At 50.0% G+C, this 20,912-nt stretch overlaps 1 protein-coding gene across 4 annotated transcripts in view; it reads right to left on the reverse strand.

Moving 5' to 3' along the window:
• Positions 1–20,912, reverse strand: part of BRF1 (BRF1 general transcription factor IIIB subunit) — a 71,307-nt gene that overhangs the window by 34,049 nt on the left and 16,346 nt on the right. For 3 of the 4 annotated variants that reach the window (XM_082618989.1, XM_082618987.1, XM_082618988.1), the window contains exon 3: positions 10,133–10,306. The exons of the other annotated variant lie outside the window; for it this stretch is intronic. In XM_082618989.1, coding sequence (XP_082475115.1) covers positions 10,133–10,306 — 174 coding nt within the window. The remainder of the gene's footprint in view (positions 1–10,132; positions 10,307–20,912) is intronic. 4 annotated transcript variants of the gene reach the window in all.

Here is a 20,912-nt window from a genome sequence, read left to right on the forward strand (position 1 = left end):
GAGAATTTTACCAAAGAACTGGAATCTAGTCTAAAGAATCTAATGTAAAACAATCATTGAAGTTAGGAAGTTAACAGATGGGTTTAACAACCAGTTAGACACTGCAAAGGAAAGGATAGAAGAACTCAAGACAGGTCACTGGACAATATTCAGAGTGAAACAGAGACAGGAAAAATTAAGAAAACAGAATGGAAAATACACAACACAACCTGAGACATGAGGAAAGGGTCTAACGTGTGTGTAACTGGGATCCTAGAAAGGGAAGAGAGAAAGAACGGCAGAGAAACTATGTCTGAAAAGATACCTCCCAAGATTTCCCCAAAACAGACCAAAGACATTAAGTCACAAATTCCAGAAGTTCTACAAATAACAAGCTGGACAAATACAAAGAAAACCACATCTAAGTACATCAGAGTCAAACTCCTGAAAGAAAGACAAAGATATTTCTTAAAAGCAGGTAGTGATAAGAGATGGTAACCTTCAAACAGTGACATGACGATGTAACGCCCACTCCACAGCACCACGGAAGGCAGAAGGCAGAAGCGGGATGAGAGCAGTAAAGCTCCAGGAGAAACACCTGCTGCCCCAGAATTCCACACTCACTGAAAATATCTTTCAAAATGAGGACAAAACAAAGATGTTTTCACATAAACAAAAGCTGAAGGAGTCTTTCCCTAGCAGGCATACTGTTTTTCAGACAGAGGACAATGATCCCAGATGAAACCACAGAAACACAGGAATGGAAAGGGTCAGAGCGGGTAGGTGTGAGTGAACACACTAATGGCTGGGGAAGCAGTGCCCAAAGCGCCCCTAGCAGGGCCCGGAAGAGCATGTCCTGCCGGGAAAGGCCAGCTTCTAACTTAAGGTCAAGGGCACAGGACACAGTCTCTAGGGTAACCACCAAAGCAGTAATAAGTAAATAACTAAAGTATTTGAAGGAAAACAGAATTAACGAAATACTTGACTAAGAGGTTGTAAGAAAGGGAAAGCAGAGAACAAATAGAAAACTAGTAAGATATTAGAATTAAATTCAAATATATCAATAAACACACTGAATTTAAGTGGAAGAAATGCTCCAATAAAAAATACTTTAAGACTCGGGCTTCCCTAGTGGCGCAGTGGTTGAGAGTCGGCCTGCTGATGCAGGGGACACGGGTTTGTGCCCCGGTCCAGGAAGATCCCACATGCCGCGGAGCGGCTGGGCCCGTGAGCCATGGCCGCTGAGCCTGCGCGTCCGGAGCCTGTGCTCCGCAATGGGAGAGGCCACAGCAGTGAGAGGCCCGCGTACCGCAAAAAAAGAAAAAAGAAAAAACAGACAAATACACATGATAATGTAACCGAGCAGGACCCTATGGGGCCTTCCCAGAACAGGACTCCTCCACCTCACCCAAGCCCTCCACCTGCCTTTTGTCTGTAGAAAAACTTTAGTCAAAGAATAAATTTAACCAGAGCAGTGAAAACAATTGCAGAAAGAAAGGAAAACAGTCAAGCAAGTCAAAATAATAATAGTTTAGCCATTAAACAAAGTCAAGGACCTTTATTTAGTTCCTCCTGAAGGGTGAGACATACTGCTCTGAGCCACGTCCTTTGAGCTGTTTTGCAGATACTGAAACCCCCACCAGGTGGAAGAAGTTAACTGCATGCTGCCCACAAGCACGGAGACCACAGACGAGTGGGAACCAGAAGGCTGAGGATGCTGACTCCCGACTAGCTCTCCACCAACCAATCAGAAGAGCGTCCACGAGCTGATCACGCTCCCCACAACCCCTTCCCCCACTCTGTCTTTAAAAACCTTTCCCTGAAAGCCTCTGGGGAGTTAGGCTCTTTTGAGCATTAGCCGCCTGGCCTCCTTGCTTGGCGCCTGCAATAAGCCCTGCACTTTCCTTCAGCGTAACCAGTGTCAGTAGGTTGGCTTTACTGCACGTGGGCAAGCGGACCCAAGTTTGGTTCAGTAGCAATGATATGCTGCTTATAAGAAACATATATCAAATATATCACGGAGGATTGAATTTTAAAATATGGGAAAAGACAGACCACGCACATACTCAGCAAAAGAAAGCGGGTATAGTTATACTAACATCCAACACAGTAGAATTTAAGGGGAAAAGCATTTGGTGATAAAGAGGGACATTTTATAACGTTAAGCGTCATTTCCACCAGGAAGATACAGAATCCTGAATCTGTATCCTCTTAACACAGCATCAGAATATAATGGGAGGGCTTCCCTGGTGGCACAGTGGTTAAGAATCCACCTGCCAATGCAAGGGACACAGGTTCGAGCCCTGGTCCAGGAAGATCCCACATGCCGTGGAGCAACTAAGCCCGTGAGCCACAACTACTGGGCCTGCGCTCTAGAACCCGCAAGCCACAACTACTGAAGCTCACGCGCCTAGAGCCCGTGCTCCACAACAAGAGAAGCCACGGCAATGAGAAGCCCATGCACCGCAGGAAGAGTAGCCCCCGCTCGCCACAACTAGAGAAAAGCCCACACACAGCAATGAAGACCCAACGCAGCCAAAAAGAACAGAAAATAAATATAATAAAATAAATAAATTTATTTTAAAAAAAGAATATAATGGGAAACCAACAAGATAAAAGGAAAAGTAGTTAAGTCCACATCTGCAGTGGGAGTTTTAACAGTCTTCTTTAGAACAAGGGGACTGAAAAATCGGTAAGGATGATTTGAACAGGACTAACCAACTTGACCTAATGGACATTTATAGACCGTTCCACCCAACAGGTGCAGATACCCATTCCTTTGAAGTGCACATGACGAGGCCACCAAAATAGACCATGCACTGAGCTGTAAATCAAATCTCAGCACACTGGGAAAAAAGGGAAATCATTCAGTGTTTGTCCGCTGACCACAATGGGATTATACTAGAAACTGATAATACAGAGATAACTAGAAAACTCCCAACTGTTTTCAAAACAAGTGGTACACTTCTAAATGACTTAATATCTAAAAGAAATAAAAATGGAAATTAGAAAATATTTTGAACTGATCATAGTAAAAATGTGACACATCAAAACTGTGTGATGTAATTAAAACCTGCCTAGAGAGAAATTTATAGTCTCAAATGCTTATATTAGGAGAAACAGAAAAAATGAAAATCAAGAACCTAAGAAAGCTGAAAATAGTAAATTAAATCGAAAGAAACTAGAAGGAAAGAAATAATAAAAGTAAATCAGTGAAATATAAAATAAACGCACAATACAGATAAACAACAAAGCAAAAGCCTGGTTCTTTAAGAAGGCTGATAAAAGCGCTGGTGAGGCTGTAGAGAGACTGGAACCCTCGTACACTGCTGGCAGGAATGCAAAATGGTCCCGCTGCTTTGGAAAACAGTCCAGCAGTGCCCCACAGAGTTAAACACAGAGCTCCAATGATAGCTTGTATGATTCCACTTACATGAAATGTCCAGAACAGGCAAACAGAGAGTGGCAGAAAGCAGACTGCTGCTTGTTGAGGACTGGTGGCATGAGAGACACGCTTTCTGAGGCGGTGACAATGCTCTAGCGTTGACTGTGGTGATGGTTGCACACTTGTGTGCATGTAACTGAAAACCAGTGACTTGCACAACATAACGGGTGAATTTCATCTCAACAAAGCCATTACCAAAGAAAAGACTAATAAAACTGGCAACCCCCTAGCAACATGGATCAAAGAAAAAAAAGGCAAAATTACAAACACAAGACATGACAGAGGGGTCGTTACTACAAGTGCCGCAGACACAAAAGAGAAACCGGGAATGTTAAGGATAACTTTACTCTGATACATCTGGTCTCTGAAGTGACACAGACAAAGCCTTTGCAAAATACAACCTAGCAAAACTGGAATGAGAAGCAGAAAGGCTGGATAGTTCCACATCTACTATAGAAATTGAAGCCACAAGTACGATCTTACCACAAAGAAAGCTAAAGGCGCCGATGGCTTCACTGTGAGTTTTCCCAAACATTTCAAGAGGACTGGTCACTGCTGGCCTGCCCAGGGTGCAGAGCACGAGGAGGCACCTCCCAGCGGTGCTGGGGCGAGCACGACTGCGACACACCCAGGTGACGAGGACACTGCAAGAATACAGGCCACCTGCACAGCTCCACCCAAAATATCAGCAATACCTGGAGAGGGTAACTTGGCATGACCACATCTGGGTGTGAAAGGGTGGTTTAACCTTAAAAATCAGTCAGTGTGGTGGTCCAATGGTTAGGACTCCAAGCTCCCTCTGCAGGGGGCCCAGGTTGGATCCCGGTCGTGGAACTAAGATCCTGAAAGCCGCGTGGCATGGCACCCCCCCCCCAAAAAAAATCAGTCAGTGTAATTCACCTCGGTGCAGATTAAGGGGAGAAACCCCACATGATGATCATACCAATACATACATAGACGACTCAACACCCTTCACTATAAAAGCTCCTGGCAATTAGGAAGAAGGAAACACCTCCAACCTGTTACCTGATAAAGGCATCTTAGAGCAGACGTCTAAGGCAAAGGGCTGGAAACGCTCTCCAGAGCCAGGACAGAGCCAAGGACGCCCCGCCCCCCTTCACCCCTTCACACCCCACAGGGCACCACAGGCGTGCAGACAGCCAAGAGAAACACATGACAGGCATACAGATCAGAAGGGAGCAACTAAAACTGGCAGCAGACACAACTGTACACATTAAGAAAACAAAACAAGAGGGCTTCCCTGGTGGCTCAGTGGTTAAGAATCTGCCTGCCAATGCAGGGGACACGGGTTTGAGCCCTGGTCTGGGAAGATCCCACATGCCACAGAGCAACTAAGCCCATGCGCCACAACTACTGAGGCTGCACTCTAGAGCCCGCAAGCCACAATGACTGAAGCCCGTGCGCCTAGAGCCCATGCTCTGCAACAAGAGAAGCCACCACAATGAGAAGCCCACACCCCGCAAAGAAGAGCAGCCCCTGCTAGCCACAACTGGAGAAAGTTCGCATGCAGCAACGAAGACCCAACGCAGCCAAAAATAAATAAATGAATAAAATTTTTTTAAAAAGAAAAAGAAAACAAAACAAGAGATCCCAAAGTTCAATTAGTAAGATTACTCACTGAATTTTGTATTTTTAGATATAACATCATCATCAAAAGATACCGCCGAGGGCTTCCCTGGTGGCGCAGTGGTTGAGAGTCCGCCAGCTGATGCAGGGGACGCAGGTTCGTGCCCCGGTCCGGGAGGATCCCACATGCCACAGAGCGGCTGGGCCCGTGAGCCATGGCCGCTGAGCCTGCGCGTCCGGAGCCTGTGCTCCGCGATGGGAGAGGCCACAACAGTGAGAGGCCCGTGTACAGCAAAAAAAAAAAAAAAAAAAAAAAAGATACTGCCGAGAGCTGGAGGGCAGCCAGGACGGGGAGACTACCTTCCATGCAGATGCCCAGCCCTGGCCTCGGCCCAGGACGTGCCTGCTGGACCGCAGGGTGTGCCCATGCTCAGCATCACTGGACGCTGGCAGGCAGGACACACTGGCCAGCAGGTCACAGAGCTCCAGAGGCCCGAGGCTGGCCAACACTGGGCGGTCCTCTCCATGTCTGCCTGTCGTGGGTTTGAATCTGCAACTTCCTCTTGTGCCCAGTGATGCTGAGGGCCTGCTGATAAATGCTAATCAGCCACCCTGAGGCCTTCTTTTGACCACATACTCTCTGCATGATACCACAGATACATAACATCGTATTATACATTCGCCCAAACCCACATAATGTACAACACCAAGAGTAAGCCCCAAGGTAAACAAACCAGGGACTCTGGGTGATGATGAGGTGTCACTGTGGGTTCACCACTGGTAACAATGCACCGCTCTAGAGGATGTCCATCCTGGGTGATGCTGTGCACGTGTGGGGACTGGGGGCTATGGGAAATTCTGTACCCTCCTCTCAATTTCACTGTGAACCTAAAATTGCTCTTAAAAATAAAGTCTATTTAGAGCTTCCCTGGTGGCGCAGTGGTTGAGAATCCGCCTGCCAATGCAGGGGACACGGGTTCGAGCCCTGGTCCAGCAAGATCCTACATGCTGAAGAGCGGCTAAGCCCATGGGCCACAACTACTGAGGCCCGCACACCTAGAGCCCGTGCTCCACAACGGGAGAAGCCACTGCGATGAGAGGCCCGCGCACCACAACAAAGAGTAGCCCCCGCTCGCCGCAACTAGAGAAAGCCCGTGCGCAGCAACGAAGACCCAACAGAGCCAAAAATTAAAAAATAAATAAATAAATTTATTTAAAAAAAATTCTCTTCAATTCTTAGGTTGTCCCTGGGAAGGGAAGCAGAGGGGGAGGGGCGGAGGGAAGCAGGTAATGGTAGGCTGGGGAGAAGGGAGTCCCCAGCTGCACTGCCCACCAAGAAAGAAGATCCCCAGGTGAACCTGAGGAGAGGGACTGAAGCTCAGTCTGGAAGCCCCCCCCTCCGCCCAGATCTGCAGACCAGAACCCGCTGTTAACAAGACCCCGGGCGTCTGAAGCCTGGGAGAGAAGAAGATCTGAAGGTCGCGGTGGGCAGGACACGGCTGTGGCCGCGGGCACGCTCTACACAGAAAGGGTGACAGGTAACAGCAGCCTCCTGGCCTAGACCACTGCTAGGGCTCACCTGCTCATACACAGGCCTGCTGGCAGCTCAGCTGGCACCCAGTCAATACCAGAGACTTAAAAACTAGCTGCGGGCCAAGACACACCTCCCATGGATGTGTCTCACGAAAAGCTGCGATGGGACTTCCCTGGTGGCGCAGCGGCTAAAGCTCCACGCTCCCAGTGCAGGGGGCCCGGGTTCGATCTCTGGTCCTGGAACTAGATCCCACATGCATGCCACAACTAAACGTTCACATGCCACAACTAAGGAGCCCACGTGCTGCAACTAAGGAGCTGGCAAGCCACAACTAAGGAGCCCACGAGCCACAACTAAGGAGCACGCCTGCCACAACTAAGACACAGTGCAACCAACCAAATAAATAAATAAATAAATAAATAAATAAATAAATAACTTCCCTGGCAGTCCAGTGGTTAAGACTTCGCCTTCAAATGCAGGGAGTGCGGGTTCAATCCCTGGTCAGGGAGCTAAGATCCCACATGCCTCAAGGCCAAAAAAATCAAAACATAAAACAGAAGCAATATTGTAACAAATTCAATAGGGACTTTGAAGATGGTTTATGTTAAAAAAAAAAGGGGGGGGATTCCCTGGTGGTCCAGTAGTTAAGACTCTACACTCCCAATGCAGGGGGCTCGGGTTCGATCCCTGCTCTTGGAACTAGATCCCGCATGCATGCCACGACGAAGAGTCCGCATGACGCTACCAGATCCCACAGGCCACCCAGAAGATCCCACGTGCTGCAACTAAGACCTGGTACAGCCACAACAGATAAATAATACATAAATAAATATTTTAAAATACATAAATAAATAAATTTTTTAAAAGCTGCAGTAACAATCTGGACACACAGCTCGGGAAGACGCGCTGGCTGGGTCACCGGCCTGGCAGCAACAGGGGTGTCTGCTCACAGCCTGAAAGTTTCTGCCAAATGCCCACACAGGGACGGACGGTCTAGAGAGCAGGTCTCTCCTCAGCCTGCCCGGGCGAGGGCTTTACCCTCTGTGGGTCGGGGCGGGGTGGGGGGGGGCGCGGAGGGGAGGCGCTGTCTGCAGGGCCGGTGCAGCCCCAGGCAGCAGAGACAGCAAGGCAGCCTGGGGCAAGGAGAGGAGAGTGAATGAAGCCTTCAGATGCGCTCTAGGGGCTCGGAATTTACACGAAAGGAAAGGAGGTGGCACTGGCGGCGGTGGACACAGCAAGCCAGGCAGCCGGGAGGGTGAAGGAGCAGGAAGCGGGTGGGAGCTCAGGCCTGGCCAGGGCAAGTCTGGGGACGCCGCTGGGGGATGGGGGCAGGGGAGTGCCGTCAACCAGAAGAAGACAGAGAGGACCGTGTCACACTTGTGCCCCCCCCCGCCGCCCCCAAACGGCCATCCTGAGGGGACCACCGGCAGGCCCACCAGCCACAGCGCTGGACTCCCCGCACTCCGCTGTCTCATCTCTAACAGCTTCACAAGGTCAAAGTCAGGGCCACAAATGCACCTGTTCAACGTGTACACTGCAATGGTTCTTAGTCTATTTACAGAGCTATGCAAACACCACCATAATCTAACTTCAGGACATTTTTATCCCTTAAAAAGAAACCCCCCCAACCCCCGCCCCCGTCACCACCCCCAGTCCCCGGCACCCACGGATCTGCTCTGTCTGGATCTGCCTCATCTGGACGTTTGGTATTCAGGGAATCACACAACGTGCGGCCTCCAGTGCGGCTCCTCCACGGGGCGCCGCGTCCAGGGTCACGTTCCTCTGCAGGCGGCACGCCGCTCCACCGTGTGGGAGGCACCCACCCCTAGGGTGTGAGCCAGCGGGGGCTGCTGTGGGCGGGAGGGGCGGGGCTGCTGGGCCCCCGCTCACTCTCCTCCACCCGGGGGCGGGGCCAGGTCTGGACCCCGGACGAGGTGCCCGCCCCTTCGCCCCATGGGGGCGGGAGGAGCGCGAGGCAGCGACCGGAGCGGCAGCGTCTCCAGAGCTCCGCCCGCCCGTACACCTGTGTAGGCGCCCCGACCGCCTCTGCGGCCTCGGCTCCGGCCCGGGCCACGCTGAGCAGGCAGAGCGGGGCCCTGACCCGAGCGCCCGCACCTCCCTGCAGCCCCCCGGCTCCCCACCCCGCCTGAGCCAGGCCGGGGCAGGCCTCGCCGCGGGGCAAGGCGGTGACCACGGACGGAGCTCCACTGCGCCACCTCGTGGGGCCGCCAGGGCGCGCAGTTTCACCCCTTCAAGCAACAAACGCTCCTTTTATGCTGAAACGGTACCTTTCAAAAACTGAAAGACATTTTAATGAAAGATTCTGATATTGAGGGTCGCCCACCCACGCACACTGTCTCCAGGGCCCTTCCAGCACTCCATGCAAACGGGAGCGACGGCCAGGCCACCCGCCATCGAAGAAAGCCTGCGCGGCACACGGAAGGAACAGCAGGGGAGGAGAGAGCTCAAAGAGGCCTCCGCTCCCACGAGAGCCTCGCAGGGCCGCCTCACAAGGAAGGGTGCGGAGAACACGGAGCTGCTCCAGCTCAAACCATGAAAGCAGAAACGCAGGCCTGGCTGGAAGACAGACTCTCCCAAAGCAGAAGGTAAGTAAGTGGGAAACAGGAAAGGAGACCAGAAGACAGGTCAGCAGGGCAGCAGAGTGAACAAAGAAGACACAAAGGGAGAAGCCACAGTGACTCCAGAAGCCGGAGACGGGAGGCCACGGGGGAAGGGCCGCTGGGGGCACGGCACGTGGACCTCTGAGCCTGAAGACAATCAGGAGGTGCTACAGCCCGGAGAGCACTGCAGCCGTCCCACACAGAGGACCCAGAACCAGGGCATCCAACTGTTCCACAGGCGCGCGGGACGCAGGAAGACTATGGGCACCACTGTCCAAATGCTGGGGAGACCAATCTGCAACCCAGAATCCTGCCAGACTATCCCCAAAGCTTGGGCAGAAGGAAAACCACAGGAGGTCAGATGCTCAGAGGCGCCCGTTCTCAGAAGCCACGGGGCACGTGCTGTCACATAAGACGAGGACCCAGGGCCAGGAGCGTGGGTCCTGCAAGGAGAGGCGAGGGGAGAAGAGACTCGAGGAGGCAGCGAGAGCAGAGGCCCAGAAGGCGGGGCCAGGAAGCCCCAGAAGGCGGGGCCAGGAAGCCCCAGAAGGCCCTCTTCAGGAAGGCGCGGTGGACAGAGTTCCCGACGCACACCAACGCCTGCAGGGCAGCCGAGAGCGCCCCAGCGTCCAGGCACAAGGGGCGAGCAGAGGACCGTGCTCTCGGAGGAGGCGAGGCTGGGGAGGAGGGGACAAGGTCAGCAGCCCCTCGGGACACCGGCCTGGCTACAACTGGCCAACCGCAGGAAGGTGCTGAAGAGTCCTCCCCAGGGGCCGAGGGGGGCGGGCACCCAGCTGCCCAGCTCCTCAGTCTCTGAAAGTCTCGGATCCGTCCAGACGGTTAATCCAACACGGCGCTCCAATTAAACACAAACACTAAGCTACTAGGACACAGATCCCGACAGCAGAGGGAGGCTGACCAAGAGCCAAGACGGGTCCTCCAAGAGGCCCCCAGACCAAAGGATACGCGGGGTGCCTTCCGTCCGGCACACCAGGTAGAGGCAGGCCGCGATCACGTGGGCCATCTTCCGGCCACGGGTCAGGTGCTTGCTCACGGCCATCTTGAAGAAGTTGAAGGCTGTGTCCAGGCAGTGTTGGTTCAGCTGCAGCTGGTTCCCCAGATGATGGATCTGACGCCTCCCTAGGACACAACATGAAACGTTACCGCGGGTTCCCAACTGTCCGTTAACTGACAACTTTGTTAAAAATAAAAGGGTCACACGACCGCCTCAGCAATTTGAGATGGAGAGTGAAGATTTACCCTTTTCCTTTTACACTTTGAAGTTCACTTTTTGCATGGGTTCCAGTAAAATTTTATGTATGGACACTGGATGCAAATTTCCTATTATTTCACGTGCTGTGAGACGCTCTCCTCCAGGCTGGAGTGGCATCAGGTCCAGGCCCAGGGGGCAAGGGCCCTTCTCAAGGGCCCTGAGCTCAGTGTGTCTGGAAAGGGCTCTGTGCTGGCCGGCCAGCCTGGTGCTGAACACCATTAAACAATATGGCCAGCAAGTTCCACACACTCAACCTCAAACGCCCTCTCCCCGTGGGTGAGCTCCCCAGGCTCTGCCTCCTGCTCCCACGGCCAGGGGGTGGGTCACGCCCACCCAGCCTTCCCTAAGGCCCCCACGCCAGCCTCGGTGAGGCCATGGGCAGCAGAGGCAGATTCGGGGAGGGAGGGGCACAGGCCCTCGCACGGCCAGGATGTCAGCTGACCCAGGCCACAGTCTGCGTCCACACCTCTTCCTGAAGCAAGGCCTTCTCAGAAGCTATGGGCCAAAAGACAGCAGCAAGAGAGGAAGCAGACATGCTGCCCACACACCAGCGGGTCATCGTGGGCCATCCAGCACGCGGCAGCGCGTTGCCCTCGTGAGCCGGAGCATCCACAGCTTCCTACGTCTCTGCTCCAGGCCCAGCCCACACCCACCTCCATGTGCCGTGTTGGCACGGCGGGCAGACAGGTCCCAGCACAGACTCCAGTTCCACCCAGTGTCCTTGGCACCCGAGACCCTCTCTCCTCTGGCGAAGGCTGCCCTACACTGGGACAGGGACCTCTGCTTCGCCCACAGAGAGCTAAGAGCCGATTCTGCTGCACTCTTTGACAAGGACCATGGGCTCAGGGAAGCGAGGGCGGTGTGGTGTCTCCTCCAGCCTCGTCCGCTAACGGTCTGGCCCCCACACCCCACACACGCCAACACTGACCGCCGGCCAAAGGTGGGCACCCGGGAGCCAGCGCCCCGGGGAGTTGGCCACAGGCATGCAGGCTGGCAGCCAAGGGACGGGCCTGACGACCATGGCATCAGGCAGTCAGCATGTCCCAGAAGCATCCTTGCCCTTTGTGGCCCTGCTCTCTTGACCCCCGCGCAGCTCGCCTGGAGCCCGCGCAGCTCTGAGGCCTCTGGTCAGGCTGAAGTGACGAGGGACTGCGCTCACCGTGCCAGAGCCGAGGCCGGGGAACAGCCGACACACTGACCGTCTGGACAGGAAGACAGGAAGGCTGGGCTCTGGCTCCTCGTCAGCACTGCATGCTCTCACACCAGACACGCCAGACGGACAAACGCGGTCCACCCCGCAGCCCAGCCAGCTCAGAGGTAAACGGGGCGGCTGACATGAGACCTGCTCATGCCGGGGGCTCGCTCCCAGCCAGCTCTTCGGTGCGCGTTTGGGAGCTCCCACAACGGAAGGTGAGAGAGGTGCTCCCCAGAGGAGCTCACAGAGGCCAGGACCCACCCCACCCCCCACACCAAGGGCCAGGGCCCCCCCAGCAGCCTGGGGGGCTTGAAGTTATTACAGTAAGTTATAACATCTCTATTGCGATATAACTCACGTACTGTAACATTTGCCCACTTAAAGTGTTTATAGGCGAGTGGTTTCGTACGCTCACAGAGTTGTGCGGCCCTTACCACACTTGGGTGCATTTTCATCACCCAAAAGGAAACCCTGCACCCACCGGCAGTTACTCCCCACCCCCCAAATGAGTTTTTATTTCACGCAAGTCCAGCAGCACAGTTGGCAGACTGAACGAGTCATATGGCGCAGGCGTGTGCACAGCTTTTAAATGCACGAAGATGGTATTAACAAATGCAAACTCATGTAAAACAGACTCCTGATTAACCAACCACAGCTTCCTCTCCTTGGAATAGTAAATGAATGCAAAAAGGCAACGCACTAGCACATAGGGTGTTCAAATTTTTGACATTTTGTAAAAATAGGGCCTGCTTCTCCCTTCGAGACGGTGGCCAAACAGCATCCTTCCAGGACTGTGGTGATGGCAGAGAGCACGAGAATGAACACAGAGCAGCACGCGGGCAGGCAAGTGCCCCGGGAACATGTGGAAGGAGGGTCTAACCTGGCCCAGCTCAAGAAGCTAAGCCACGACACCACAGGGCTTCCCCCGGAAGCCTCCCTCGGGCCGGAAGGACCTTCACAGTGCCAGCCGGGCCTGTGCAGCTGGCCCGACTCACAGTGCACTAGCATGTCACACCCGTTCCCATGCAGCGACACACTAGAAGCCACTCCCATGATCATATCCAGGGGCACTCGGAAGCCAATGGGTGCCCCAGGTGGGTTACAGATGTAAAGAGTTCAATTTAAGACCTACATTCGTATAAACATGAACTAACAACTGAGAATCTGTAGAAAACGCCAACATGAAGGAGAGAAACACCAAGCTCCACAAGCAGACTGCTAACAGAAGAGAGCTTTGCTAGCCCCATCATAACCTCAGAATATTAGAAAGATGTCAATTCATAGAAATGTATGAATAGGCTGTAGTTAAAAGGACACAGTCCGGGGCTTCCTTGGTGGCACAGCAGTTAAGAATCCGCCTGCCAATGCAGGGGACACGGGTTCGAGCCCTGGTCTGGGAAGATCCCACATGCAGCGGAGCAACTAAGCCCGTGAGCCACAACCACTGAGCCTGTGCTCTAGAGCCCACGAGCCACAACTACTGAAGCCCGTGCGCCTAGAGCCCGTGCTCTGCAACAAGAGAAGCTACCGCAGCGAGAAGCCCACCCACGGCGACGAAGAGGAGCCCCCGCTCACCGCAAGTGGAGAAAGCCCAAGTGCAGCAACGAAGACCCAACACAGCCAAAAATAAGTAAATAAAATAAAGTTATAAATAAATAAATAAAAAATAAAAAGAGAGCTAGGAGTTGGAGGAAGGGACCCTCCCAGAATGCAGCCCCAAAGGAGAAGGGCAGCTGCCAGGTGACAAACCACAGAGGGAGGCTCACAGCTGACATGGGCAGGCCTCTCCCTGCAGACAGGGAGCAGACTTCTAGGCAAGAAGGATTATTAGAAATAAAGAGGGCATGGGATAAGGACATATGAACGCCACCGGAAGAAATAACAGTCCTACAGTGTGGAAATTAATAAGGGCAACCTCGCTTAAAACGGAGGCGGGAAGCCCTGAAGGGGGCGCTCCCACACCAGGCCCTCCTTCCCAGCTTGCTTTGCGCTTCTGGGCAGGAAGAAGCTGGTGCGCTGCCCCGGGAAGAGGAAGGAAGCTTTTCTCCCGGCCCAGCAACAGCCCAGCCAATGAGAAACTGCCGCACCCTCAACTCTCACTTTCCGCCAATGGAGACTGGAAAACCTTCAAAGCAGCCCCGCCCAACTTCCTCCTTCCCCCGCGCCCCCCCCATAAAGGAAGGCTCCTCTCCATTGTTGCAGGGCTTGCCTGTGGTTTGCCATAGCTTGCGGGTCCCGAACTGCAATTCCCCTGCCTCTCCTGAGTAACCTCATGTTGCTGGTAACGTAACTGGCTGTTGTATTTGAAGGTGGGCAACAGTATGGACTTAATAACTTACCTTCAAGACATACAAAGTAAAACTTGACAGAACTAACAAGAAAGGGCCAAAGCTACCTGACAGAATTCCGAAGACTCAAATGGTGCAGAGATGAGGGCCTTACCACAAAAGGCGCTGCTGCAGGAAAGAACTGCTGAGGGCCACTGGGAGCAGCAGGCGAGACTTCAAGGAGAAGCGGGTATTGCACAGCCACAAGTTCCTCCCTGCAATCTTCCAGTAGCGTGCACATTAACATCCCCCTCCCCAGGGAGGTGGACTCAGTTTCCCTCCCCTGTCTGAGTGCGGCTGGACTCAGTGACTCGCTTCTAAGGGACAGAGGATGGAAAAGAAACACGTGAGGGCTTCCCTGGTGGCGCAGTGGTTGAGAGTCCGCCTGCCGATGCAGGGGACACGGGTTCGTGCCCCGGTCCGGGAAGATCCCACATGCCGCGGAGCAGCTGGGCCCGTGAGCCACGGCCGCTGAGCCTGCACATCCGGAGCCTGTGCTCCGCAACGGGAGAGGCCGCAACAGTGAGAGGCCCGCGTACCACAAAAAAATAAAAAAGGGAACACATGAGACATTTTGTGGAGGACCCTGGCAGTGATCTAGGCCAACATCACCAGTGACAAGTCACATGACCTGAGGTAGCCCTGCTATGGGGCAAAGAGAAAGGTGCCACGTCTCTGTGGGATCTCCTCCCAGAATCCACAGCAAACTCAAACTGAGGAACCTTCTATAAAACACCCACCCAGGACTCTTCCAATGTGTCCAGGTTGGGAGAAACTGTCACAGATGGGAGGAGACTATGGAAGGCGAGGCTACATGCAGCCCAGGAGCCCTGACTGGACCCTGAAGCAAAGAGGGCATGAGTGGGCAGACCGGGACGGGGAGCCAGGTGTGCAGTGTCGTCAGCAGCCCTGTGCCACGTGCCACACCTTCTCAGCATGGATCACTGTGCCAAGGTTATGGACCATGTCTGCGTTAACGGGAAAGCTGGGGACCGGAATGCTCAGGGTGCTATATATGCAACTCTGCTGTACGTCTGCAAGTCTGACACTATTTTAATAAAAACTTTAAAAAACCCCCACAGAACTAAAAGGAGAAATCGCTATCTCTAACACAACATGGTAAATCAACTACACTTCGACAACAACAACAAAAGACAAACAAACAAAGAAATAGCTATCTCAACACTTGGAGGGTACAGCCAGACCAAAGCTTAGAGAAATGTACAGCTTAAATGCAAATAGTAGAAAGAGAAAGCCTGAAAAACGGATGAAGTTTCCAACTTCAGAAGCCAAAAAATAATGAACTACACAGAAGATGTGGAGGAAAGGGAATAATACGGAACAGAGCCCAATCAAAGAGCAAACAGACAGCAGATCAACAAAGCCAAATTCACTCTTTGAAAAGATTAACACAATTGCTAAATTGCTGAATTCCTAGCAAGATAAATCAAGAAAAAAAGGGATAAAGCATAAATTACTAATGTCAGGAATAAAAGGAGAACATCACTAAAAATCTAGGAAACACATTAAAAGCATAAGAGGATATTATGAAAGACTATGACAAAAAATCTGAATTTGAATTACTGAAACAGATATTAAATTGAAAAGCACATCTTACCAAAACTGACAAGAAGAAATAGAAAATCTAAGTGGTCCCAGTAAAATCCTATTTAGAATTGTCCTGTTAAAGAAATGTATCTGTAATTAAAATCTCCTTACAAGGAAAACTCAAAGCCCAGATGGCTTCACTAGTAAATTATTCCACACATTTAAAGAAACAGGTAAATCACACATAGCTCTTACAGAGAACAAAAAAAGAACAATGCATCGAGACCCAATGAGATTTATTCCAGAAATGTGGGGTGAGCTTCACATTCACAAAAGCAATCAGTGTAATTAATTACAATAACAAAATAAACAGAAAAAATATATAATCATTTCAATAATACAAAGAAGCATGTGACAAAATGCTAACATCATTCTCAGTAACAGAGAAATACTGACCACTTCCCATCACTGTCAGGAATCAGACAAGAACACCCAATCCCACCATTCTACTCAGCACCTCACTGGAGAGTGTAGCAACACACAGCAATAAAAATGTAACAAAGCCCTGAAAATAAATGATGACCATAAAGACGGGAAAGAAAGAAGCAATAATGTCTAGTCCCAGACCACATGAGTGTTAATGAAGGAGAGACTTTATAAACTATTAGATTTCATAAGTAAATGACACAGTTCTCCGCAAATTGATCTATAGATTCGATGCAATCCCAATCAAAAAACCGGCAAGTTTCCCCTTGGAAACCAACAAGCTGATTCTAACACTTATTTTGAAACGCAAAGGAGCTAGAATAGCCAAGACGATCTCGAAGAACAAGAACAAAGCTGAAGAACGTACACTACCACGTTTTCACTGGAATGCCCAGTAATCAGGACAATGTAGCGCTAGCTCAGGACAGACAGACCAACTGACAGCAGGTAAAGAGTGTGTCTGCGGTGTCTTACCAGAGTCTGGAATTGACTCCTCCGCCTATGGTCACTTTATTTATGGAAAATGGACCAATGCAATTGACTAGGAAAGAATGGTCTCTTTGATAAATGGTGGTGTAACAACTGGATCTCCACAGTGAAAAATGCAAACCTCGAGGGAGCAGATCAAGATGGTGGAGAAGTAGGACACAGAGCGCACCTCCCACACACACATCAAAAATACATCTACAGGAGCTTCCCTGGCGGTCCAGTGGTTAAGACTCTGCGCTTCCACGGCAGGGGGCGCAGGTTCGATCCCTGGTCAGGGAACTGAGATCCCACATGCTGCGAGGTGCGGCAAAAAACTTTTTAAAATAAAAAATAAAAAATACATCTACCTGTGGAACTCTCACAGAACATCTACTGAATGCTGGCGGAAGACCGCAGACCTCCAAAAGGGCAAGAAAATCTCCACGTAACTGGGTAGGACAAAAAAAAAAGGGGGGAAAAAAGAGAGAAAGGAATCAGGACAGGACCTTGCCCTGGGAGGGAGCTGTGAAAGAGGAAAGCTTTCCACACACGGGAAGTCCCCTCACTGGTGGGGAGATCTGTCAGGACAGAGGGGAGCGCAGAGCAGAGAGAGACCTGCACAGAGGATCGGTGCCGACAGGCTCTCCACAGTCTGAGACACCCGTCCACTGGGGCCGGCAGGGGCTGGGTGCTGAGGCTTGGGCTTTGGAGGTCAGACCCTGGGGAGAGGACCGGGCTTGGCTGCACGAAGACAGCCTGAGGGGGCTGGGGTGTGGTGCGCCACAAATGAGGGAGTCCAGGAAGAAGCCTGGGCCTGCCAGAGAGGCAGGGTGCAGCTGTTGGGGGGCACACAAGGAGAGGAACAGGCCCACCATAGGAGCTTCTTTCTCCATGCTCTCACGCAGCAGGGCACCGCCTGCAAGAGCTCCAGGGGCGGGCACTAGTCGCTGCTGCCATCTCAGACTTCAGAGGCAGTGCGGGCCAGCGCTGCCGAGGGTCCTGTGAGCAGGTGCAGGTCACTGCCCCCACCTGCCCAGAGCGTTGGCAGCCCACCACTGCCAAGGGTCCCTCAACCCGGCGCCAACCACTGCCCCATCTCCCCAGAGTACTTGCAGCCAGCTGCCTCCACCAGGGACCCATGACCAGAAGCCAACTGCTGCCCCGCCCCCCTGGGAGCATGCACATGGGCCATGCACCTGCACGCCCCTATCAAGGGGATACAGGCCAGCACATGCTGAAGAAGGAGACAGCAAGCATCCAAACCAAGAACAGCCCTCATGCCAAAAAAATATTAAACCCACACAAGCTACACAGAGACGCTCCGGCATATAAATAGCCCTCTGAGACTACAGTAGATATTTGTTTCTCCTAAACTCACAGAGCAAGAGAAACATAAACAAAATGAATTGGCAGAGGAAGCACTCTCATTTAAAAGACCAAGAGAATTCCCCTGAAAGAACAAACAGGGAAACCTCTTCAGTCTAACAGACACCAGGTTCAAAAAGTCAGTAATGAAAATACTGAAAGAATTAAGAAAGGCTATTGACAGAAATGCAGATTACTGTAAAAAGGAACTAGAACTATAAAGAGGAGCAAAGAAAAATTAGAAAATTCATTTGCTGAGACAAAAGCTGAGCTAAAGGCAGAAAAGCAGAATGAATAATGCAGAAGAAAGAATAAGTGACCTGGAGGACAGAATAGTGGAAATTACCCAATCAAATCAGCAGACAGAAAGCCAAATGAAAAAAATGAAAGCAATATAAGAGACATATGGGATAATATAAAGCAGGCCAATCTACACATACTAGGGATTCCAGAAGGAGAAGAAAGAGAAAGGGGGATTGAGAATGTGTTTGATGAAATTATGGCTGAGAAATTCCCAAACCTAAAGCAGGAAACAGATATCCAGATACAGGAAGTATAGAGGGTCCCAAACAAGATGAACCCAAACAGACCTACACTAAGAAATATTATAATTAAAATGACAAATGTAAAGATAAAGAGAGGATTCTAAAGGCAGCAAGAGAAAAACAAGAGTTAATTACAAGGGAACTCCCGTAAGGCTATCAGCTGATTTCTCTGCAGAAACACTGCAGGCCAGAAGGGAGTGGTAAAATACATTCAAAGTCTTGAAAGAAAAAACTCTGCAACCTACTGTAGAATACTCTACCCAGCAAGATTATCATTTAGAATAGGAAAAATAAAGAATTTCTCAGACAAGCAAAAATGAAAAGAATACAGCTATTACTAAACCTATCCTGAAAGAAATATTGAAAGGCCATCTCTAAATAGAAAAGAAGCAAGAAGATATAGGAAGGAGGAAATCACAATTGGACAGTAAATCCCTTAAATTATCCAGTAAACAGATCAAAAAGAAAAAAAAACCTATTTGTGAAAGCAATGATAAACACAAGGAACAGCAAAAGGATAAACATGAAGATGTAAAAAGGGACATCAAAATCATAAAATGTGGGGAAGGACAGTAAGAAAATGCAGATTCTTTTTCTTTTTCTTTCTTCTTGGAATGTGTTTAAGCCTATATGACTATCAGTCCAAAGCAAGCAGATATAAGAAGGCGCTGACACACTTGAAAAACAGGGCAACCACAAATCAAAAATATACAACAGATTCACGAAAACCAAAAAGAACACAAGCATGAAAGGAAATCATCAAACCACAAAAAGAAAAACAAAAAGAAAGGAACAAAGAAGAAACAAAGAATCAACTGCAAAACGAGGTCTGAAATGGCAATAAATACGTATGTATCAATAATTACCTTAAATGTCAATAGACTGAATGCTCCAATCAAAAGACACAGAGTGACAGACTGGAGAAAAAAACAAGAGCCAGGCTTCCCTGGTGGCGCAGTGGTTAGGAATCCGCCTGCCAATGCAGGGGACACGGGTTCGAGCCCTGGTCCGGGAAGATCCCACATGCCGCGAAGCAACTAAGCCTGTGAGCCACAGCTACTGAGCCTGCGCTCTAGAGCCTGCGAGCCACAACTACTGAGCCCACGAGCCACAACTACTGAAGCCCATGAACCTAGAGCCTGTGCTCTGCAGCAAGAGAAGCCACCAAAATAAGAAACTCACACACCACAACAAAGAGTAGCCCCCGCTCACCACAACTAGAGAAAGCCCATGCGCAGCAACAAAGACCCAACACAGTCAAAAATAAATAAATAAATAAATTTATTTATTTTTTAAAAAAACATGAGCCTATAACACACTGCCTACAAGAGACCCACTTTAGGGCAAAGGACACACACACATTGAAAGTGAGGGGATGGAAAAAGATATTTTGTGCAAACTGAAATGACAAGAAAGCGGGAGTCACACTATTCATATCAGACAAAATAGACTTTAAAAGAAAGGCCATAAGGAAAGATAAAGGACACCATATAATGATAAAAGGATCAATACAAGAAAAGGATTTTACACTCATCAACATATATGCACCTAATATAGAAGCACCCAAATACATAAAACAAATACTAACAGAGATAAAGGCAGACAGGATAGGACAATAATAGTAGAAGACTTTAACATCCCACTCACCCAACGGACAGATCTTCCAGACAGAGAATCAATAAGGCAACAGAGGTCCTAAATAATACAACAGTTAGACTTAATTGATACTTTCAGGACATTACATCCAAAAAAAACCCACCAGAATACACATTCTTTTCAAACGTACATGGAACACTCTCTAGGACTGACCACATACTAGGGCACAAAACTAACCTCAACAAATTTAGAACTACAGGAATTATTTCAAGCGTCTTCTCTGACCAACATGCCAATGAAACTAGACATCAACCACAGGAAAGAAATGAGGAAAAAAAAGACTACAGAAGACTAAATAACATGCTACAAATACCTTAAGACAGACAACAATGAAAGCACAACCATACAAAATCTATGGGATACAGCATAAGCAATTCTTAGAGGGAAGTTCATAGCAATACAGGCCTTCATCAAAAAATAAGAAAAGTCTCAAGTAAACAACCTAACCTACCACCTAAAAGAATTAGAAAAAGAAGAACAAACAAAAACCTAAAGTCAGCAGAAGGAAGGAAATAATAAGGATCATGGAGGAAATAAATGAGATAGAGATTTTAAAAAATAGGAAAAAAAATCAGTAGAACCAAGAGCTGCTTCTTTAAAAGGGTAAACACAATTGGCAAACCTCTGGCCAGGCTCACCAAGAAGAAAAGAGAACCCAGATAAACATAATAAGAAATGAAAAAGGAGAAATCTCAACTGACACTGCAGAAATACAAAAAAAAAAAAATAAGAGAATACTATGAACAATTATACACCAACAAATTTGACAATCTAGAAGAAATGAACAACTTTCTAGAAACATACTGCCCACCAAAACTGAATCAAGAAGAAATAGATGATTTGAACAGACCAATCACTAGAAGTGAAATAGAATCTGTTAAAA

This window comes from Mesoplodon mirus (genome assembly GCF_964341445.2).
Source record: "Mesoplodon mirus genome assembly, chromosome: 4".
Classification (NCBI taxonomy): domain Eukaryota; kingdom Metazoa; phylum Chordata; class Mammalia; order Artiodactyla; family Ziphiidae; genus Mesoplodon; species Mesoplodon mirus.